The sequence below is a fragment of the Centroberyx affinis genome, unplaced genomic scaffold (assembly GCF_046629955.1).
Source record: "Centroberyx affinis isolate AG114_WGS23_722 - 3 ecotype Tasmania unplaced genomic scaffold, CSIRO-AGI_Caff_v1 ptg004049l_1, whole genome shotgun sequence".
Taxonomy (NCBI): Eukaryota; Metazoa; Chordata; class Actinopteri; order Beryciformes; family Berycidae; genus Centroberyx; species Centroberyx affinis.
In genome coordinates, this window is record NW_027281845.1 from 451,494 (window position 1) to 476,401 (window position 24,908).

Genomic DNA, 24,908 nt, shown 5'->3' on the forward strand with positions numbered 1-24,908 from the left:
TAGGTCAAATTTTACAAGAACAAAAAATAGTAATGTGACCTTTCATTACACAGAGGGGCTATGACTCATATACTAGTCAAAAAAATCGGCACGTCAGTATCTTGTGATCTTCTGGACTAGTTTCAGATTACACCTGATGTGACTTATATACAACTCCTTATGCATCTTACAGGAGAAAACAACCCAAATAATGGCTCTGGCAAACAAATGCTCCACTGTCAAACTGAATGTTATAATGTAGTTTCTCCTGACAAGATTATTTATTTATTTATTTTTGATTGATTTGTTAAATCAGGGTAACTGTCCATATGACCTTCTCCCATTGGGACCAAGACAGTGCAGGTAACTGTAGGGAGTTCTAGGTGTGGTGGAAATGCAAAGGTGTCTACTGCATCTACTGCAGTTTTTATTTTTGTTTTTTCAGTCTAAAACCCAACCTCAACTGAAGATCTGTGTCCACAAACCAGTTGTTTTGTCAGTGTAATATTATTTTATCCTATACATCAACTGATATTATGTGGACAGAAAAACTGTAGCAGTGTCAATTTGTACAGTTTGTTGAACCTCAGCCCAACCCTTCCCCTGGTTTAGAGAGAGGCATCAACAAGTCCCTTGCGCAATCAAACCAGCATAACATTCCTGAGATAGGCATTCATCCAGTGTTAGGGTCCAAGGCCAACAAATAAATGACACGAGCTGCTGCCTCATACTGACTGGTTAGAGTAACTGCACTGGAGGAGAAGAGCAGAATGTTAGAAGAGGTGTCATCCGAGCTACCGCAGTGCATTAGTTGCTGAAATTTCTCCAAAAGTTGTAATAGAAGCCGCGCTGACCTTTGTGCGGTCTCTCTTTTCTAAAGGAGAATGAGCCATCAAAAGCATGAACAATCCAAAAAAAATTAAAAGAATGATTGGCACCTCAAACTCTGAACAGAATACCAATCAATATCACTGACATCCTTTTGAGTCATGCTTTCTTCCTTCACCTTTTTTTGTTGCAGAGCCTTCTGAGTCAGCAGAGCTCAAGAGGATACCAAGATGTGGAAGAGGTCAAAGGTGACTGATCAAACTGCCGCTGGGCAGGGGGGTAAGTGCAGAATGATGGACGTCCTCTCCTCTCTGGTTATGTCAATCAAGGGTCGTCACTGCAGCTGTCTTACACCTGTATGTCCTCATATCCAAGCAATGACGATCACCAAGATCCATATAACTTACAAGAAAAACTTTGGTACAACATGTCCGAGAGCATTTTGAGCATCAAGAATCTTGTGACACTGCATTCAAGACACAGTAACCTGCCACACACAAGAAGACACCTGGACATCTGCATAATATTATACTGAGTGCTGACCATTTCTGTCGAGGGAAAACTGAAGAGGAGCACCACTGCTATTTCTTCTGTCAAGTGAAAGCAGGCCAAATAATATTTCTTATTTTTCCAAAGCCCTGCACAATTTATCATCTTTGATGTCAAGAAAACAAGGCGGAAAAAAGAGCATTTTTCTTTGGTCGAAGACACACAAGCTGTGCGTTTTTTTAATGGATGAGATTTTTTCTACATGAAAAAGAAACAGTTGCAACAAGTCTATTTCAGTCTGGATGTGGCGCTGCCCATATCATCCATCACCTTCTCTGTCTCTAGGATGTGATTATGAAGATGTCAATCAAATACACGATCATGGGCATCACAGAATCTAAGATGAGCAAATCAGCTCTAATCATTGAATGAGAGAATGTGCCCACTCTAAGTCATTCTGAGCATAACTGAAGAACAATAATGGCATGTAGTTGGCCAATAAACAAAAACAAGATCATCTTTGAAGATCAATAAAACAGACACAAGCAGAGGCCACCAGTGGAGAGAAAAATGAAAATGAAAAGGGGTCCTTGTTTGATGGAAGACAGAATCAAGAATTATCTGAAATGTATTTCCTACAAATTGCTTTTCCCCAAAGTACTTGCACATAATTCTGTCAAGTACTGTGTCAGTTCTCGTTACAAGTACAACTGTTGACAGATCACCCTGGAGAAAATGCCTGAAGGGTCTTGAAGTTCAGTGATCAATGTCTGATCAGCACAGCAAAACTTTACAAAAAAAAATTTACATGTTGCCTTAACACTATACTTCTAACATTTACATCTTGTCCATGACTAATCCTGTTTTACTGTGTGACGTGTCTGATGTCTCTTCGAAGGTTTCTTTCCACTCAAGCTGAGTCTGTTTTGTGTCCCGTCATTGTGTTAAATATTGTTGCGTGTATGTGTGTATGTGTTCGTAATCCTGCCGAAGTTCCAAGGCTACCATGGTGCTTCTGTCAGGATTAATATTTTCCTGTCCTATTTCCTCTCCTGCTGTCACGTTGCGTGTTAAGTCGACGATTCTGAAGGAGCGAACCCCGAAGAAAAAGGTATGCGAGCAAAAAGAAATCAATTTCCACCAACGTTTTACATTATTTACAAATGCATGATTCCATGGTGGGTGAGTTGCATGTGTGATGTGGTCTTCATCACGCCTTGAAAGGTGTCATCCAGAATGGATGATTCAACTTTCAGTTTCACAACAGATGCATTTTGTTGTGACATCTTAAACAAACTTGAAATATATAGTCGCTACAAATGCTGTTGCCAGAGGGCACTGCGGTTGATTGCCATGCGGTATTTGATCTTGTAGCCTACTTTAAAAAGGAAAATGGCACACAATTTTAGAATTCATACTCACATGCCTATTATTCCTGTGCGTTAGCACAGTTCAGTCTCTATACGTGAACGTGCTCTGCAGGGACATGTCCTGGGGGTGCATGACCACTACTGAAATCTGACTGGCCAGCCCAGTGCCCCCTTAAGAACGCAGACATTTTCAAGCTATAGTGAATATAATTCAGAATTAATTTGTAAATTTGGATTAATAACCTTTGTTAACCTGCAAACAGCATGCATTTGGTATCAGTGAAAAGATCGTATCATTTATTTGAGGCTGCTCATTTCTTTATACAATGAACACAGAGGCCAATGGAGTAACTTTTCAAGTTATCCTTTCTATATTCCTCTGACAATTTTGGCCTTTTCATGCCTAATCTACATGTTCTCTTGGGTTCACTGTGACGACTAGGAATGTCACAGATACAAAATTCCAATTTCTACGATCCTAGCAGTTCAAAGCAGGTCTAAGAGAACCATGTACTCTCAAGATAACAAGGTGTTTTGAGGCCTTAAAGTAATCGATTGGAATGACATCTATGACTTCTGCCTTCACCAAACTCTTGATATCTTATTTTCTGGTGCTTTCCCTTATCTTTGTAGTTCATGTATTCCTGTGAGAATTCAGACTGTGTCTGGCTCTAAATTACTTTGAGGAAATTTGGGAGATAACCTTTGGGTAAATGACCACAAGTAAACAAGGCTTGGAGTTATCAAACTTCCTTATAATTATTATAATATATAAATAAATATTTTAGCCTTGTGATGGACTGGCGACCTGTCCAGGGCTTTTCCCCTGCTTTCCACCCAATGCATGCTGGGATAGGCTCCAGCCACCCGTGACCCTGAATAAGAATAAGCCGGTATGGAAAATGAATGAGCGAATGAATAAATAAATAAATAAATAATTGTAATATAAAAAATAAAGAGGAAGTAGTGGGGAAAAAAATACATAATTAAAACAAAAAAACCCTTCCTCCCCCCTGTATTCTTATGACTTACACATTAATTATGCAATGCTATAACCTCAATATATCAAATTCGCAAACACTGCAGCGAATCCACTGATATCAGTAGTCAGCAGCAAGTTAATAAAAATCAAAATGATCAGTTATAAACAAAAAGTGAGTAATGTCTGCTGCACTTTATTGTTTATTGTTGATTTTAAATTGATGAATAAAAAATATTTTGGATGTGGGCATTCCAATTAAACACATGAACGCAGCATCAACCAAAACAGTCAGAGGACTGCCTCAATTTGAATGAACAGCATGAAGCTGCTTGAAATGGCAGATTGTGAAAAAATACCACTCACAGCTCTATCTTCTTCAATAAAACACAACAACAAGCCTTTCATGGAGGCAAAAAGAGCAAACAAGGAGAGTGACAGAGCTCGAGTCAACCTCTGACATTGACAAGTCTGACATTAACTCGTTCCAATGTTAGCTTGAGCTGAAATTATTTCAAAAATTGAGTGAACATATGCAAATAATTTACAAGAACTAAGTATTATGCTTATTGGAGTGATGATGTGTTACTCGATGAGTGTAACTGGACTAGTAAGATGAACAGTTATGCCTGTTAAATAAGAATATACTGAGTGTGGACTGAAAGCCATTTTGCATGTGGTTAACAGTAACTGTAAAACGTTACCACTAAGGGACTCTATGCTAACATACACAACATACACTTGGGAAGGCCTATTACAGTAATGTTTCATTCTAAACAAAGGATTAAGCCCACTCTAATGTTTGAAAATGACTTACCTTATCAGGAGACCGGGAAACTATAAATTAATCACTTTCACAAGCCATTTGAAGTGTAGAAAAATGTGAAATGGAAAAAGCAACCTTCCAGTGCAACTGCATTGAAAAATAGCAGCAGGCACTTACAGTCCATCAGTTGGCCTATCAATGTTACTATCACAGGCATTTCAGACAAGGACTATCTGAAAATCCTACAGTAGATGCTCATCCTTCTGGTAAGTATAAAAGGCTGTCAAGACCTCCAGAAAAACGAGATATCAAGAATCTGGTGATGATTATGAATGTAGAACTCATAGAACTCATATGCATTAACACATTTTAACTACATACCAAACATCTCACTATCAAGCACAGAAGCCATCTTAAACCTGCTCAGGAATGACAGGATCCTTATGAATCTTTTTATACCAAATTATGCATATCATGCTCCATAGAATACTTGATTCTGATCGCCCGCAAAATGGGCATTTAATGCCTGGCTTAAACACCCAGCTTTGATCTTGATTCTACATTAATACGCTGATCCACATTTTCAGGCAAAGACATTGCTTTTAGTGATGGCTGCCTCATCTTCGCAATTCCACAATTTGGAAACAAAGCTTGTTAAAAGCAGCAATACCAATATAGTTGTCAGCGCTCTGTTGGTGTTAAAGCTCTCTGTTCTTGCTAATATGTTACTTTGCCCATCACATTACAGATCAGAGATCATGCATTGTGTCCCCCCCCTCCAGGGCACTCATGGTAATATTTTTTCTAGATCAAATAGCTTGTTGCCTATGAACTGAGTGACACAATATTCCTGGAATTGTTTTGGGCACAATGAAATTGATTACAACCTGTAGCTAGCTGTCCTGTAGACAGTGTTCATAACAGTATGCTAGCATAATGTTGTGGGTGGATAGGTTTTACTAAAGTTGTTACTAAAGTTTGGTCTTTTTGCTAGCGTATTGAAGTAACTTTTCTTTTAAATAAGAATTGTTTCATCATGGCAAATTTTGCATTCATCATGGCAGATTTTTCCAGTAAAACTTTTATTTTTGCAAGTTAACAGGCACATTGTATGTAGATTGTAGCTAAAATTATGTTTTTTTTGTTGGTTAACTGTTATATAACACATAAGCAATTTACCTCTAATGTAATTTAGATTGAAAAATGCTGGGCACCTTTTTCCCTTACTTATTCTGATATTACGTAGTTTATATTCTGTCTATTGGAGGTCTTGGCAAGTGAAAAATATTAAACAAAACCAGGGATCCCTCACCCAGCTGAACCCTGCGATCAGCACTCAGTGGCGCCCCCTTGTGATTGCCGGGCTAGTCTGCACTGGTACTCTTAGGGGTTGCAGGACCTCTGCAGTACACTTTACTCTGTATCAGTAGCCAAATCCAAAGACAGAGTTTTAACTCGCTCTACAGCTGAGCTGAGCTGGACCCATATTATTTGTGCCCTAGCAATTGTAGTGGGCTGGTCCCCACCGGCCCCTTTAAGGGTCCCAGCTCACTTCAGCACGTGTTGATAATGTCATCCAAGCTGGAGTTTCAACTCACTGTAATGCTCAGTGGCACCCTGTAGCAGGCACAAGGGGGGAGTCCCCAGTCCCATTGGGATCCTGGGCGTTCCACAAAACACTTTACCCCACATTTATGCTCAATCCACTGAATGACTGAGTCACATTCACTGTTTTAGGCTGGCACCTTGACGGATCAGTCAAACACATACATAGAGCATGCTGGTATGGCATGGAACCATGGTATTCAGTGCTCCATGGCACTACTGAAATACAATGCCACCCTATACAATGCCCTGGAAATGTCACTGAAACTTTCCTGCACATTACCAAACACAACACAGCCTTTTTTCTGTCACCTGTGTCAGGCAACACAGATAGACGTCTCAATTTTGAAGCAATTGGCAAAGGCTGTAACAGGAGGCTCATTCTCCTCGTCCCCTAATAGAAAATCTCTGGCCAGTCAAATCTGAGATTTATCTTTCTAATTTTCTCTGTGGGAATTGACAGGGTTCACACATTTAGACTGAACTGTCCTGAGCCATAAGAATAATATATTTCAAATATGAAAATACGGAGGTTAAGTAAACAATAAATCTCGCCCTTCATGAACATGGTGATAGACTTCTTACAATACACTGTATCTTCTCACGGGCAAATTTCTTTGTTATCACTTTGGATAATGGATGTATATGTTCAATGTAAAATTCAAAAAATGCTCAAATATTTTGGACCAAGTTGTCAAAATGTTGGAAGAGACTAAAAGATCGATTCCCTTTTCATTTAAGTCTCATTAAAATGAGAAAATTAGAAATCTTTGAAGCACAGTTATGTGACTATGGATTATATGCCATCTTGTAATATCAGTATCTTGTTCTAAAACAAATTTCAAGTTATCTGAAAATGTGTTAAAAATGCAAAGATAATCTATCTGAAAAAATAGCTCATATATGAGAAGATGCATGCAGTTTAGACAGTTTACACAAAAGGTGTCTCCAAGTCAGTCACTATGAATTTAAAGTTGAATAGGATTTAAAAAAAAAAAAAAAGTCTAAGAAAACCAAGTTTTGTCCAAACCATTTGCTTGGGGGTGCATGCTGACAGTGGGACTGAATACACACTACTAATATCAACTGGCCCATGAGATGGGATAGTCCAAAGCACCACATTATTACAGAAAACATACTTGGACTCTTTTACAAAATTGTTTTTCAAAAAACACTATAACAAAGATGTAATTTTACCAAATTGGGACATTTCCTTGACGTGTAAATGAATGCTTTAGATTTAATTTCTACAACTTGCTGTGATATATTGACAACATTAACATCAGTATTTACAAGTAGTTTCATGCTCATAGTCATAGTTGTTTTCAGTAACATTCACTGTAGGTATGTAGCACTGATAAAATAGTTTATTTGCAGTTTACCTCTCCTTATAGGGTTCGTCCGGACTTTTTGACCCTGCTGTAGGTCTTATGTATTGCTCACCACGAGTGCTGTTGATCCATTGGGAGCGCTCCACATGAACCCTGGTCTGAGTGTAGACCAGCAGGCCCGTAGACAGGCCTGTAGACAGCAGTTCGCTTGTTAGCCAACACATTAGGGATAAAGCTGCGGGGTATATGTAAACTTTATTCTATTCTTGCACCAAGGGCAATCGAGTACTTTCAACACAAAGAGAGCACTAGCAGAGAGTTAAGTACAAAAGACCTTCAGTAGGGTCGAACAATCCAAACGGACCGATTTAATTAAATATTTGAGCTGGAAGAGAAAGTAATTCTCTAGTGGTTCAGAATGCTTGCTTTATCCCTATATGCGTCAGTCCATTCAGAATACTCATTCATGGAATATTTTGGAAAAAATAAATAAAAAGATAAAGCTGATAGAATGATTACTGCAACTACTAGCTTGAAGTTCACCTTTGGAGTGGTTATTATCATTAGTATTATTATTAGTATTAGTATTATTATTGTTTTAGCTGAGGTAGTCTTCTTAATTGATATGCATTATTGTAGCATTTCAGCCCAAAACAAGTCCTTTCCTGCATTTAGAAAAATTTGAATATACACATAACATGTATGAGTAAATGTGACTATCAGATACTGTGGGAAGTTTACACAGACAAATGTTCACTGGGTAACTTCTCTGGGTATCATGTTACATTAGTTATCAGGTTTTGAACGGATTAGAATAGAACCTTGGGAAGTTTATTTTTTCAAAAATTGATTTGTCCATCAAACATATATACACTGAGTGAAGGTACAGTTCAGTATGAGTTCCTCAAAATGAAACTCATTAACATTTTCATGCTACGCTGAATATACTATATAAATGGATGCAAGTGTATATCTGATATGCGCCCTAACTCTCACTCATGGATCATCATACATCATGTTCATTAATCTTTGAGTGGCTACTATTGGAAATATATGTCCGCTATATGCCTTGTCTAACTGTTGATATTTTTTTTTATTTGATCAGGCATCAGGAAAAAGTCAAAAGTACCCGGTGTTATGATCACGCAGTTTTTGGAGGAACTTCCAGAGGGAAAGACAACTCCAGATTTCACCCGCAAACCCATTGCTTTGACCATCCAAGAGGGTAAGTCTCCAACTAACCACACTAACAAAAAAACAAGACTAACAGCCCTGCGACATTGAATGTTCGTTCTGCAGTCTGCAGTCTGCAGTCTAACTTTCACCCACGTGACCCATAAAGTGGCGTACAGAGCGACCGACTGACCGACCGACCGATCCATAGAGCCCCTGCTGTCGCGGGGCTAAAAAACAAGTTTTTTATTATATCCCTAATCACACTTTTGTCCAATGCATTTTCATCTTGATTACAGTATATTTTCTCATCCCAATATTTGCACATACTTATACCCCAGAGCAGGGAACTTGACCTCAATCCAATCAAATGAGCATGAGCAGAATGGGGACTTCACAGAGAAGGCAGGAAGGGCAGATATGCATATAACATATGTTGAAAATTAATCATTTACATTTTTTAGAGAGAAATTCCTAAAGTCTTGGGCTATGACATATGACAGTGGCAAGGAGGCATGTGATGTGTGGGGGATGTGGGGGACGTGAAATGCAACCCTCAGAGGGCTAGTGTTACCCTCCATACGTGTTACATATATGAAAGGTATTGCAGACTCACATAATTTATGATGAGGGCGAAATTCCTCTTCACTCCTACACACATACCAAATCCTTATTTGGCCTGGGGAGAAAATAACTTTCTTAATTGGGAAGAAACGTGTAAACGTATATTGATGAGATGACACTCCTTAAACTGGAGCTGGGCTGTACTGCAGTTACAAGTGATATTGAAAGTAGAGCATATGGGGCGTCCTGGTGACTAGGTGGTCTAGGGTGTATACCATGTAGCCTAAACATGAGGTACTGCCTTTGAATCTGGCCCAGGACCCTTGCCGCATGTCACCCCCCTCTCTCTCTCCCAGTCTGTCCTGTCTCTCTCTACTTTAAACTATCTAATAAAAGCAATAAAAAACTATACACTATGAAACATTTTACTCACTGCCTTAGCCCTTCATGCCAAATATTATTGGAAATATTTAATTCCATTATTTAGATAGTAGAAAGGTATAGAAATGTTCCACAATGTGCATGGAGCATCACCATAATCGCCAGAGGCAATGGATGATCTGTCACTAATAAAGAAATTCCTATTTTATCCCATTTCAGGTAAATTTGCTGTCTTTAAAGCCATTGTGGTGGGCACTCCGACACCGACTATAACATGGAGCAGAGCAAATGGAGAAATAGTTTTTCACCCTGAGACATGCCAGCAAAAGTATGATGAGACATCTCATGAGCATACACTTGAGGTAAGCCTTACTATGGTAGTTAACCAGCGTGAATGATGATGATGCACCTTTGTGACAAATAGTAAGACTTAAACAGCTTCAGTGTCATTAAAAATGCCATCAACTCTGTCTTTCCATTTGCTTAGTTTCCTAAGGTAGCTCCAGAAGATGCAGACACCTACAAGTGTTTTGCATCAAATGAATATGGAAGGGCTCTTTGCACTGTCGTCTTGAATGTTATTGAGGGTAGGATCCCAATCACTCTTTGAATCACTCATTCTCTCAACTAAGATAATAACTGCATTATATACCCTCCTGAGATTTTAGCCTATTTTACGCATTTCTATGAATTAGTAATGGATATTAAGATTAATGTTTGTTTACAGTTGGATTCCATAAGTCGAAGGAACTTCAGAGGTCACAAGGGGAAGGTGAGGTTATAAACATATTTTGAAGCACCAGTTTTCACCTTAAGACAAAGTTGTGTTCATTTTTTTAGGTATCAAGCAATTTGGGTTTGGTGGCTATTTGCGTTAGGGCGCTCCATTTAAAGGCCCACATTATGCCTAAAATACAGCAAATACATTTCTTTTCCTTGCGAGATGCAAATAGCACTTGATAGGGGACACACTTAACAAGCAATGAAACCCAATAAAATTACATTCATCATTTTTTACAAAAGGGGATTTTAGGCAATTGGGCAACCATCTGTGTACAAAAATGAATACAGATTGATGGTATGCATCTAAACTACCAATACCAGAAATGAAGCTCAACTGCTCTGTAAGCCATAGGCCTGCTGTAAGACTTGTTGATATATATATTTTTTAATAGTAACCATCCATTGTATTCATTAAAATACATTCTTAACGGATGTGATCAGCATTTTAGAAATCTATTGAGCAAAACTACCTGTTATGGTGCATCTGTCACATCAGTAGGTCTACGCTCAGCAATAACTTAGAGCTGCACTGGGCATCTTAGTACGCTGACGGCTCGAAATGGCAGCAAGGGGTAAATCTTTGAAAAATTTGGACTTCAATACCCAGAATATGACGTCAGTAACATAACACAGCACGCATATAGTCAACCCTGCCGGTCTGTGAAGGAAGGGACACACGCGCGTGCCAAAAGAACCGACGTTGATGAGTCCAGCTTTCTCTGGATGCAGCGCTCTGTTTAGGAGACAGTTCACAAGAAAATTTTGATTTATCACTTCCTGCGGGTGGAGAAGTGTTCACAACCGATGGCAGAAAGGCCAAATCTACAGGGTCTCAATTAGTGGGGACGGGACGTTCTTCTTTATTGAGGATAAGAGTGAATGGAATTTTGCCTTGTGCAGCTTTAAGCAATATACTGTAGGGTCAATCATTAATACTATCATGCAGCAGCTATACTATTTGAATATTACTGTAAAAGACAAAGCAAAAGAAAATCACATCCAGATACAATATTTCATTTATCCTGTTTGGTGATGACTCTTCTAATATTTTCACGTTTTTCATTGTGCTTCCACAGAGCCCATAGAGTTCAGAAAACTCCTGAAAAAACGGTAAGAAAAAACATTGTGAAATGAACCTGTTCAGCCCGTTTAAAAGTGCTATGGTTTGTCTATGAAAGTTATTAGTATCGAGAAGAATCTGTTCAGCGGAAGCATGCAATGTTGTGAGGAGCTTGATGCAAATCATTTCCACTCTGCAGTAACGATGATGGAACACGCGAGGAAAAGCCAATGGAGTCGGAGGAGAAGGTCTGGGAAATCCTGATGAGTGCCGACAAGAAAGACTACGAGGGCATCTGTATCGAGTATGGTATCACAAACTTCCGTGGCATGCTGAAAAGGCTTACCGAAATGAAAAAAGAGAGAGAGGAGGAGGTTGCGCAGGTATGTGGCCTCCTGATTCTCCGGTCCCACTGTTTTACAAGCATTTAAACCAAAGCCGTTTTAACAAACCTTTTTGACGACCGTAACACAAAAGGTGCTGTTTCTACTGCCTAGAAACAAGGCTAGCAACTTACAGCTTCACATTAATGTATTATTTTTACATCTCAACTCTGGCTTCATGTCAGTTATATAAGTAGCCCTTGAGTTTTGTTTTGTTGTTTTGTTGTTTAGTTATTTTCATGGTTAGCAGGTCTGAAGAGTATTTTGTCTTTGAGTCTTGTTAAGATATAAACAAAACAAAAGTAAATGTATTATTTTATTGTCGAATGGTCTGATTTTTTTTTTTACATCAAAAATCAATAGTCAAAATACTGCAGCAAAATTAAGATCTTTTATGTTTTATCAGATTTCATATGATAGTTTTTGATGTTTACCTCTTTTTGTTTAGTGTTTCTCTAAATGATGTAAATGGAATTTGAATATCATGTGATTACATATAAAATGTATATTATTCTTATCATTATTGTTGGTGTGTTAGTTTTAGTTCTTGTGTCTATCTTATACAACTGCAACCTTATTGGACATTGTTGAGATAATTTTGTGTCTTTTATGTGTTCATTTCTACTGTAGTTTGTTTCACATATCAGGACATTGAAACACATTGAGGTCAGTGATGACGACTGTGCAACAATTGAGCTGGACATGGATCTCAAGGATCCCACTAGCAAAATCTTCCTCTACAAGGTGAGGTTTTAACTGCTAATGTCTTGCTGTCTTTTAATAATCTATAACGAGTTCCTTTATGTCTTTATTGTTATTTTGATATTATCAAAATGTCAACATGGCACTGTCATCATAAATTCTGCAGGATGGAGTCATGGTTCCATTCACTGACGAATTGGGGGAGGAGATGAAGCACAGTTTGAAACAAGTTGGCAAGAAATATGTATTCAGCATCAAAAAACTCAGTTCAGAAGATGCAGGACTCTACTCAGTGGATGTGGAGGGTGTAAATGTATTCTCCACAGATTTTAAAGGCAAGTCTTCAGTCAAGGGACAGCACATCTGATTTAAATTACTGTTTGAAACAGATTCAGTTACTTTCCTAGGATCAACTGATCTACTGTTGTTAGTTGAAACGAACTTCAGTTGATAACTGAACCTACTAAATAATTAAAAGTAACACCAAAACTCTTTCTTAATAGATACGGCAAATAGCTATTACTCCTCTGACCTGCCCCTTCTTAATTAGTAAATATTTGTTTCTCTTTCTTTCTCCTTTTCTGTCTCTTTTTCATCCTTGCAGTACCTGAGGTGGATTTTGCTCTCAAAATACAAGAGGTTAAGGCAGAGGAAAGAGAAGACGCTCTATTTCAGTGTGTCCTGACAGCACCTCTGAATGAGATCAAGTGGACGGGCAAGAACGTTGCACTGTCAAATGACGAAAAACATGAAATCACTGTATCTGAGGATAAGCTTATCCACAAGTTGATTGTGAAGGATTGTTTGCCTTTGGATGCCGGTATCTATGCAGCTGTGGCAGGAATCAAATCTTGTAATGCCTGGCTTGTAGTTGAAGGTAAGATAATTCATTTTTCTCCTCTTTCTTTATCTTGGGGGATTCTAATTATAAATGAAAAAATATATAACTATCTGATACTTTAATCTGACACCAAATATTTGTTAAATTCTGAATATTACATCCAGCCAAAAAATATTAAAATGTCATACTTCTCTGATATCTGTTATCTTTCATAGTTGACAGAGATCCTGCCAACAAGGGGAAGAAGGCAGTTCGCAAAACTACTATGGCCGGAGGCGGTAACGATGCAGATTTGCTGAGATTAGCTAAGGAACAGCAGGAGAGATACGAAAAAGAAATGGAGGTAAAAATGGAAGCTGCCAAAAAGGCCCAAGAAGAGAGAGATGCTATAGAAGCGGCTACGCGAGCGGAAGCAGAAGCAGCAGCAAAGGAAGCCGCTGAAGCCAAAGCAGAAGCTAAGGCTAAGGCTAAGGCTAAGGCTAAGGCTAAGGCCGCGGAGAAGGCTAAGGCTAAGGCAGAAATTAACAAGGAGTTAGCTGCAAAGAAAGCTAAAAAGCCAGGAGCCGGTGCAGCCGAGGGCGCGGGCTCTGCTGGAGTTGGGGCTGGAGGTGCTGGAGGTGCTGATGCTGCGGGAGGTGCTGGAGCTGATGGTGGTGAAGGTGCAGGCGCTGGTAAAGGTGCAGGCGCTGGTAAAGGCACCGGTGCTGGAGCTGATGCTGGTGCTGGAAGCGGAGCTGGAGCAGGAGGTGAAGCTGAAGATGAAGGTGCTGAAGAGGGAGAGGATTTTGAGGGAGAGGAGGACGAAGAATCGTTTGAAGACTCTGATGAAGAAATTGAGGGAGAGGGAGAGGGAGAAGGAGAAGGAGAGAAAGGGCAGCGCAAGAAACGTGTGAGAGATGGTCCACTTGTGCCAGATACAGTGATAGGTAAGAAATTCATTTATCTATACTGTAAACGGATAAATTTAATGATAACATTCCTGCCAAAATTCAGGACTTAAGACTCCTCAATGCTTATCATAATGTAATATAAGTCTCTCTATTTCTAAAAAGAAAGTTGTCTTGAATTTATGAATTATTATTATTCATGTTATTATTATTTTAAAAAATACTTTACTTTTTTAAGTAACATAATGGTACTGTATATATACTAAATATATATATATATATATATATATATATATAGAGAGAGAGAGAGAGAAACAGTTGTTTCTGCTATGAGTTTTTCTTTTTGCTGCTTTGGTCTATGTTTTACAGTGCTCTTGGTGCTGTTGTCTTTGCGATTAACTTTCAGAATGATTGTAAATGTGTATTTTTTGTTGCCTATCATGTTGCCATCAATTGACAAACACACAACAGTATTTAAATAAGCATTTTACACATTTTAAATGAATTTTAAAAATTAGTTTAAAACAAATAATATCGTAGTAAATAGAACAGGGACAATAGAATTATGTCATGTAAGACAATTTTACTCACAGAATGCAGATAGACATAAGAAGATACAATGCAATACATAAGATCATCATTAAATAACAAATGAATATATAACAATATGCATAAATATCATTCTATACACATTTGCTATTGGTGATCACTAATAGGTGATAATAATGATGAGGAAGCTCCAAATGAACAAGGTGAAAAATCTGAGAAAAAAGGAAAGCGTCGCAAAAAGGGAAATCTGGTGGTGGAAGAGGCTGTTGTCGGTAAGAGATGCCGAAGGCTGCATGCTGTAGACGGTTTACTGACGATTAAAGTCATTTGGGAATGAAAATGACTTTGGCATTACAACTGGTAGATACTATTCTAAACTCTAACTTTCATGCAGATGTATTAACACTATACATTTTTATATATATATAACAGGATTGACCAAATTAAACTTTTGACACACACCACACAGAATGTGTTGTGCATTGCTGCTCCATGTCGCTCAAAAAATCAGCTGAAAGCTCCATCCGGCTCAGGTGAATTTCAAATCATATTAGCAAGATAAAAGATAAAAGTTTAGTCAAGCTTCAGTGATAGAACACTAGGGCTGGGCGATATGGTTGAAATCAATATCATGATAATCATAAGGATTTTTCTCGATATCAATATACAGTATATCACGATATGGTTCATGTATGCAAAATCATGTTAAATAATCAAATTGATGTTCATCTCATTGAACCGAATGGTAATGTTAGGTTTGATGTCAAACAAAACAGAAATATTCAAATAATATTCCTACCATACCTCATTTTATGAGAGTTTTTAAGTAAAATTTGCTTGTCATCATCAATTTAGACAGCAGGTTATGTGTGTCACAATATCAAAATATCTTAATATCATCACGATATGATTCCACTGAAAGACGATAAACAATAATATTGAATTATCGCCCAGCCCTATAGAACACGCTTCATGCTGAATGCCTGAGATAGTAACATGGGTTTACAATTATGTTGATTTGCATTTCTTCAAACCGTAGCAGTTTTAGAGCCTAGTTTGTTTAATTATAGTTTGCGGGTCAGAATGGCTTATGCAGCTACTTCTGCTTAGTCACTACAAGATGAGACTAGCAACATACAGTGCAGTATGAAAACCCTGGGCTTAAAATATTAACCTTGTCCCATAAATTAAACTTAGCAATTTAGCCCATGCTTATTAGTAAAACATAATTTTATATATCAATTTTCATACTCTTTTTACTGAGGAAATAGAAAGCAGCATAGCATGCAAATTCCTAATCCTTTGCTCAATAAAATAAATACAAATATGGTCTATATTTGTTGTGTTGTATGTAACGTGTGGTTTCATGTTTGTAGACATGTTTGTCTTCATGGTGTTATAAATAACTTGTTTTTTTATGTGTGAGTTTATGTTATTTGGAGGGTGAAAAATGGAAAGGTGATTAACCAATAAATGCATTCAAGTTGAACATATACTAAATATTAAAAAGTGCTGGTGAATAACAATATTCACATTTAGAACGTGTAAGAATTGGACATTCATTCATTTATTATGGTTTTTTTTTTATTACTCGGCTTTGTTGAATACTCAGTTATGATTGGCCAATGAACACATTCTGAGGTTTGTTATTTCTGAAAAAAAAAAAAAAAAACAACAACTGCTGTTTCACATTTAATATCACTCTGCAGTCAAGACGTTTTGTTGATTCCTAATCAAATTAACTGGTGACACCCTGTGCCAAAAATACTTAAATCCTTGGTTACTGCAGACAGTAACTGACAGTCCTACTGGACTACTTTTTGGCAGAAGCTTGCAAGTTTCTTTAGCTTGTAATAAAATACTTTAAACCAATATTTTGTGTCAAATGATTTATGTCTCTGGTAAGTAGCCGTGTAATAAGTGGGATAATGTACAGAGTCATTACTGCAAAATAAGCTCCTTCAGGGCAATCAAGGCAATCACCCTGTCAGGAGTTGACAGGGAAATGACCAGCTTCCTGAACATTATCCCTTACAGTACGTAACCAGGCAACCCTTTTTAACAGTGACAACCTTGCATTTTCATTCTTCTAAGATCTTGAATAACAAGTTGGATATCACCTTTGCCAACACACTCTTTGTTTGCCTTTAAGTTATTGTTTATCTCTGTTGTTACTGTCGATCTTGTTGCTTTTCGTGCTAATGCTGGCATTATAATTGCTGTTGTTACTGTTTTCATTGATGTTACATGTAAGGCATATCCAACAGAAAATGAGAAACATTGGATTGATGGTAATTATGATGATAGGAAACCCTAAAAAGAGAAAAGCGAAAAACAGAAAAGCTGGCACCGGGCCATCAGGCAGTGATGAATCTGCTGAAAACGGTGAGGCTGCAGACGGCGACGAGCCAGCAGCAGCTGGCAAGCGCTCAGGCCATGCGAGGCAAGGCCCAGTGGTCGAGGAGACAGTTGTTGGTAAGACGATGAGCACTGCATTAAATGCTGCATGGGAGGCACTGTCACGGAGCAAAGTCATTTGATGAACAGATGACTTTTCCAGTGGTATGAGGGTTTACAGAGCAAGTGTGTGACCAGTCAGAAGAATGCTACATTTGATCTCTGATAGGTTAAATGGCCTTTTAGAATGAGTGGCTTTAACCTTGACACTGCCTTTAAGAAGTGCTAAAATTATCATGCACAAATTATTTTTGTTTGCAGCATATAGTATAGTTCTTGGAGTTGCCAAAACGGTGGATTAAGTGGAAACACAGCAAACAATTCTTTAGTCATAAGATTGTGCATAACAGAACACTGGTTATAGAATTGTATTTTCTATGGTTTGATGTCAGCAGGCCAATCTATTGTTGAATAGAATATTTATGTTTCCGTCTCAGTGTTTGAGGACTGTGTGTGTGTGTGTGTGTGTGTGTGAGTGATGTTTCACATGCATCTGTGCTCTGTGTTAACAATCTTGCTTGCTTTTTTCCATCTTAAAAATCCAGGAAAAAGTGGTGCATTCAGATTAATTCATTAGTTAATTGAGCAACTGGAGAACTGATAATGTTCTTGATAAACTATGGCAACACTGAGACTTGGGAAGGAGACGAGGGCGAAAAAGCATGAATTGTGAGCATAGAGCCACAAGAAAATCTTATAACATCTCATGCACTCTTACATAATTTGAAGATGGAAGACAACCCAAGCTGACTTTGGAAGATTACCTTTGACATGCAGTAAATCAATTCCTGCATATTAAAGCCTGCGTTTTGCTCTGAATACTCAAATCCGTACTTTCTTACCCTGACCAAGGAACTGTCAGTCCTAAGTGGGAAAGGATTCAACAAATCAAATGTAATTACCAGTTTTAAAAGCAAGTGTATCTTTCAAGAGTATCTTTCAAGAGTAACTAAAAGAACAAAGGCAAAGTAATTAAATTAATTCTTTGGTGATAGCATTATGAAGAGCTATGCCACAATTTCAACTCTCCAAACTATGAAGTTGAAGAAGGACACTCCAAGCCAAAACAATCAAGCTACTCATTACTCATGAAGACAACTTTCACAAGTGTCAAATGGAGGCAAACAACATCTGCTTTCTTACATCCCTCACCAACTTGGATTATGTAGTCTCTTAAACGCTGTACATTCAAACATCAATATTTGCATTTGAACATGTATTTTATATGCAAACGTCACAATAAAATACATGAGATCAATAGCAAAATGTAAATAATGATGTTTGACAGGTTAAAAGTTGAGGTAAGTTTGTACGCCTGGATTACATGCAAGCATGTATCATGCATTCATACATACATGGATGCATGAACTTAAAGTAATTGTAGAATTGCAATTACTATAAAAATAATCTTTGCCCCTGAAAATGGAACAGAAAAATGTGTAGGTGTAAGCTGTAACACTTGTGCACTCACTAACTTAGTGGTTGATAAATCCCCAGATCCAGGAGTTCACTTTCATGCTGGACTTTCTGACTGTAAAGCTATTATGGGAAAACCAGCGGAGATTGAGTGTAAACTGAGCAGTGAAGACTGTGTGGGAATGTGGTACAAGGACGGAGATGAGGTAAGACTTTGTGTGGTTATTTTAAAATGTGAATGTAAAATAGGCCCGGGTGCTATACTGTGGTAATATAGTCCAGCTGTTATCAGTGATGATGATTACAAGCTGGAGCTTCTGATATGACTTTATACAATTACACTTATATCTATTGTGCTATATTAACCTATCTACACATTTATCTTTCCAGATTAAATCATCTGAGGGTTTAACCATTTCTAAAGACGGAAGTTTCCACAGGCTCAAAATTCACAAAGTCACAGAGGAATTTGCTGGGAAATATCGATTTGAGGCAGATGGTCGGAAGACCGAGGCCATGATTGTTGTTGAGGGTAAAAACATTTCCTTCTAAAATATTGGTACAAAAATAATTTCTTTGAATAATTGCTTGTATCATTCATTCAAATTATACTTGCAATGAAACTGATATAATATTGCATGTTAATCTAAAATTTGTCACTTTTTAAGCACTTGTTTCCTTATTTTAACAATCTTTACAGATCCACCTAGATTTGAGGCTGAGGACCTGGATGCATTTAAAGCTACTGTAACCGTGAAAAAAGGTCAAAAAGCTACCTTCAAATTACCTTTTATTGGACGGGAACCTATAAAGGTTCAGTGGTACCTTGAAGGTGAAGAGCTTTCGGATGAATCAAACATCAAGATAGAGCACTCCGATGGGTGCAGCCGTCTGCTTCTGAACAAGCTAAATCGCAAGGACAGTGGCGAAGTCAAGATGAAACTCAAAAATGAGTTTGGTACTATTGAGGCCTTTAGCCAGCTAGTTGTAATGGGTATGTATAATCAAGATTTGGTTAAAATTAAACCTCTTTTTAACCTCTTTTTCAAAACTTTCTTAAATATGCTATTTACTGGTTCACTTACTTTGAAGCCTTAGTTTTACTGGTCATATGGTGTGAAGCTGCCACACTATTGGTAATGAGTTCATTGCAGAGTAATATCATTCTATATCCCACTTTCTTTTTGACAGATAAACCCACTCCTCCAATGGGACCTCTGGAGATTATTGAGGCCACCTCCTCTGCGATTGAAATCAAGTGGAGGCCACCTAAAGACAGCGGTGGCTGCAAAATAGACAATTACATCCTTGAGCGACAACAAGTGGGCCGCAACACCTGGAAGAAGCTGGGTCCAATCGGTGCAGAGGCCAAGTACAGGGACACTGATGTAGACCATGGCAGGAGGTACTGCTATCGCATCAGGGTGGAGACTCAGATGGGCACCAGTGAGCTAATGGAAACCGAGGATGTTCAAGCAGGCACAAAAGGTGAACTTTGATCATTATTGGTTAATTTTCTAATATTAAAATACCAGTGTTAGAAAATGTTTAAGTAAATTCTTTAAGTGTCTCTGTCCCCTTGAATTACGGAAGCCGGTAACTGACACAAACAGTTAAGTTTCCAACAGAAACGTCTAGTGAGTGACGTAATATATCATGATGCAAAATACTGACAGAATAATACTGCTTTGTCATTTGTTTTTTTGGCTTGAGTACAAGGCTTTTTAACCTTCAAAGCTTCTTATTTCTTATGGTCGCGCACTCGTAGTACCATCCTCCATCTTTGGGCAGTTGAAAATGCGAGTAAGTAGGGAGGATGAGATTGAGAGTTTCTTGAAATGCCAAAGGGCGCAGAGTACAGGTCGGAAAGTGAGTTTTGAAAGCCAGAAATCTCCTGAAAAAGTAATCCTTGACGCATTAGTATTCATCGCCAACCCTATCAACCCCCCATAGATACAGTATATTATGGTCATTTTGTGTGATGCGGCAGTAAAAATCTTGCGTATTGGCCCTTTAGGAGAAACTATCACAAATCCCAATCTTGTGTTTGTGTATACAGCTTACCCTGGACCTCCATCGGTACCAAAGATTGCCAGTGCCTTCAAGGACTGCATCAATCTCACCTGGTCTCCTCCTTCCAACACTGGAGGAACCAATATTCTAGGATACAACCTGGAGAAACGCAAGAAGGGCAGCAATCTGTGGGGCCCCGTCAACCCACCAGAGCAGATGATCCAAGGTTTCTCATTTAACCATTACTACAAGACAATTTCTCATCAATCATTTTACGCCACAATTTCACAACACAATAATCAATATAATGTGAGATGGTTTGTTGCTGTCATTCCTATATTTTATATGGTGCGTGATTTATTTACTTTTTTATTACAGCAAAAGGATATGCTGTTAAAGATGTGGTTGAGGGCATGGAGTACGAATTCCGTGTGTCGGCAATCAATAACTCTGGAGCGGGTGAATTCAGTACCCCATCTGAGTTCGTATTCGCCAGGGACCCTAAAAGTAGGCCTTTTTTTTTTTTTTTTTTTTAAATATATCATTATGCCAGTCATTATCATTTTATACTAATATTTTATATGGCCTGCAAACTTTAGCGCTGAATATGAATAATGTATTTCAGAGCCTCCTGGTAAAGTTATTGACCTCAAGGTGACCGACTCCACCTACACAACCCTTTCCCTGACTTGGACCAAACCCAAGGAAATTGAAGGGGTTGAAGATGAAGTCAAGGGATATTTTGTGGAGATCAGACCAGCGGAAAACCCAGAGTGGGATCGTTGCAATACAAATGCCATCATCATGAATTCCTTCACAGTGAAAGGCATGAAGTCAATGGCTATGTACTGGGTGAGAGTAATTGCTACTAATGATGGAGGAGAGGGAGAGCCACAGGAGTTGGACAACTACATCTTAGCCATGCCTCCTCCTGGTAAGAAAATGAACTTCAAGCTGCTTACATCAAACTAACGTATTTAATATCTTACAGGTACAGTCACTACATGGTAACAGTCAACATTTAATTAATACTTAAATCCATTTTGGCACTAATGAAAAATATATTGCAGCACGACTACATTTTATTATTTACTGTAATGTGGCATGTGTTGTTACTAAAAACAATAAACCATAATCCCAATAATTATTTTTGCAGTTTACAGTACAGTAATCTGATTTTTATTATATATTTTTCCCTTCACACTCCTTCATCCTTCATATAGTGCGACCACGGTTCACTGATGCCAAAATCAAGAGTTTCATGGTGGTGAGAGCAGGGAATTCTGCACGTTTCAACATTAACTTTGAGGTAATTTAAGGAGCGATTAAGTCTATATCCATAACAATACACGTATAACGAACCTGCCATCAATTTGTGATCTGTAAACATCTATCTGGAGATGATCATATTTGTATATTCTTTGCAGGCCTCCCCTTGGCCTGAGGTCACTTGGCTGAAAGATGGAGCGCCTGTGTCCAAAAAAGTGACTATCAGCAATGCCGAGGGCGCATCCCAACTTCTGATTCCTTCTTCTGAACGTTCAGATACTGGAATCTACACCATTGTTGTCAAGAACGTCGTTGGCCAAGAGACATACAGCATTGAAATTAGAGTCACAGGTGAGATTGTTAAAATGGTCAATTATCAATAATGGTCAAATATTATTACATATAAATAAAAGAAAATCAAACTATTTTGTTTTTAAACTCTAGATGAGCCAAAGGCACCAGGACCTGTGGAGATTGATGAAAATGTGCCCGGCACAGTGACCATTTCATGGACAGCATCTCCAGATGAGAAACGCGATGACAGGCTGCACTACATGGTGATGAAGCGTGATTCAAACAAAAGAACCTGGAACACAGTAGCAGATCGCATCTTCAACAACAAATTCACAGCCTGCAACATAATGCCAGGGCGAGAATACCAGTTCCGCGTCTATGCCAAGAACGACATGGGCTCCTCCAATCCCTCTGAGTCACCAAAGTGGTCAATCGCTAGCAAAAAAGGTATGTGAACGCTCTTCTATCCACTCATCAGAATAAGCACGTTCTCCATTCAATGCAATTTTAATGCTCATAAAACTAATTTCATTCAATCCATACCTTTTTACAGAGAAGTTCACAGTGAATATGCCAGAGTCTAAGGCATGCAACCTGGATCGTCCTCCCAAGTTCATTGTCCCACTGAAAATGCACAGCGCTCCTCAAGGCTATGAATGCTACATGAGCTGTGCTGTGAGAGGGGACCCAGCACCTCATGTGACATGGCTCCGCAATAATATCAGTCTGAATACCAACACTAACTACTACATCTCCAACACCTGTGGAGTCTGTTCTATGCTTATACTAAGGGTTGGACCTAAAGACACCGGAGAGTACAAGATTGTGGCAGAAAACTCTCTGGGCAGAGCTGAATCCACCACTAAACTGACTGTCAGAGGTAATGCTTAGATCAAAATGTGTCTGTGTTTTCAAAGTGCCGTAACTAGATGTTTTATGTTGATATACATCAGAGTGATGAACAACAATCTGAAACTAACCACTGCTTTTGTCTTTTTCCCCCCAGAATAAATCAACATGATGAAGATGGCTGAAATTGTTTTAAATAACATAACAGAAACCCTGTTGAGCGTTTTTTGTTATATGCACAGATAATACATATTTTTGAAGCTGAGAAATCCCTGTCACATATAATGTCATATAATTTAATACTCTCTGGGATGCCTATTGTTTTAATGCTCAAGTTGTTTACCATTTTGATGCATCAGTTATTTTGTTATTAAGAGAGGCAATTATTCAAAGTAACAACAAAGTCTTAGGCATACAAATGCTGCCAGATGGAAAGCCATGAACAGCTTCTGTTTGTTGTCTTGATTTCCATAGTGCATATCAATAAAGCGAAGTGTGATGCTAATTCTAAATATGAATGGGCAATGTTGCACATATTCCACGACTCTGAATTAGATCCAGAGAATTAACAGCAGAAACAAACAAAGCAGTCTTAATGTAATAATTTGCATGTTTAACAGCCTAAACATTCAAAGGACAGAACTGTGTAGCTGTGATTCATTAACTTCAGCGATAATTAATAATTTGAGGAAATGTGTTCTGCCTGCAGCTTATACTTTTTAAGAGAGTAATAGTGATCTGTGAGTTTTCTCTTACAATTAGGTTTTAGATATCAAGTTTATCAGTCCACATGTATAGTGATTGGTTGTACTGGTTATCATTTTCTTCCCCCAATTTTGAATTTGCTTCCAATATAGGCTATTCATTTTACTTAATTTTACTCATTAGAAATGCAAGACAAACAAAACAAAAGCTGTTATAGATAAGTTAAATGTATTTTTCTTATGTTATGAATTGTATGGGGGCTTGGTGTAAATAAATAAAGCTCATATTATGTGGATTTTTTATTTTTATTTTAATTGTTGAGTGTTACCAGATTACCAGATTGTGCATTCACTTTGCTAAACCAGAGTTAATACCTTTCATAGAAACCGCATATATGTGTATGAAGATAGACTCTGACATATATTGTGGACCTGGGTTAAGCCTTGACATAGCAAACAAGTATCAAAATTCAAGCCACTTGTTCACTCGCATGAAGGTTTATGTGGATAATTTATGTCCAGACTTCTTGTATTACCACTCTGGGCATATTTTTTTGTGGGGTCAGACTTAAGTCCAAGTTTAGAGTCACTGAAGAAGAGAGGGTCAACTGTTGCACCCAGACCTAAAACTAAAAGCAAGACTGACCAGTGCAGGGTGACAGCTCTCAGTTTCAATGAGAAGTACTTATTGCAGTACTTATTACCTTTCAGTCTGACAGACAAGACAGAAAAAAGAATGATGGCTCATAAATATCATTCACATGTTACCACCTAGGTTGCTTTGCTTGATTTTTATCTAATATGTCCAAAACAGCCTCAGAGTGAGTGTGGGCATTCATGCAAATCCACTCACTTTTTATTTTCACTCATTTAAGAGTATTGTTCAATACACTGACAATTCTTAAACATGCATTGCAATTTAATTAGCTTACCTCTTGACTATAGAATGCAGTGGTGATGATCAGGCAGTCTACATTGATGAATAAGTCGATGGCAAGGCAGTTCAGCCCATGGCACTTCCATGGAGCTTTCCGTGGCACTTTACTTTCCCTTTTAAAAAGTGGAGTCAAAAGAGCCCCACTGCAATGTTGAAGCTGAAACTCCAGTTTTGAGGGAGGGGTCAGCAAGCTTCACTGCTGGATTGCCTGCTGTGCATCCTATTCATGAACCTATAGCACTATAGGGCCAAAGTGCATGTCAGTAAACCTATCCCCAGGAGCCACAGTGAAAGAGCTT

At 38.2% G+C, this 24,908-nt stretch overlaps 1 protein-coding gene across 1 annotated transcript; it reads left to right on the forward strand.

The window, feature by feature from the left end:
* The first annotated feature begins 1,037 nt into the window (after positions 1-1,037).
* On the forward strand, positions 1,038-23,858 carry LOC139663599 (immunoglobulin-like and fibronectin type III domain-containing protein 1). Its single transcript, XM_071542319.1, has 25 exons — positions 1,038-1,086; positions 8,453-8,572; positions 9,685-9,827; positions 9,953-10,052; positions 10,193-10,242; positions 11,327-11,358; positions 11,508-11,691; positions 12,322-12,435; positions 12,560-12,728; positions 12,998-13,270; positions 13,450-13,800; positions 13,975-13,998; positions 14,098-14,160; positions 18,625-18,749; positions 18,934-19,075; positions 19,244-19,537; positions 19,735-20,031; positions 20,603-20,782; positions 20,935-21,063; positions 21,182-21,490; positions 21,780-21,865; positions 21,984-22,176; positions 22,270-22,566; positions 22,673-22,999; positions 23,126-23,858. The coding sequence occupies exons 1-25, from the start codon at positions 1,038-1,040 to the stop codon at positions 23,128-23,130; spliced, it is 4,056 nt and encodes a 1,351-aa protein (XP_071398420.1). The 3' UTR covers positions 23,131-23,858.
* The last annotated feature ends 1,050 nt before the right edge of the window (positions 23,859-24,908 follow it).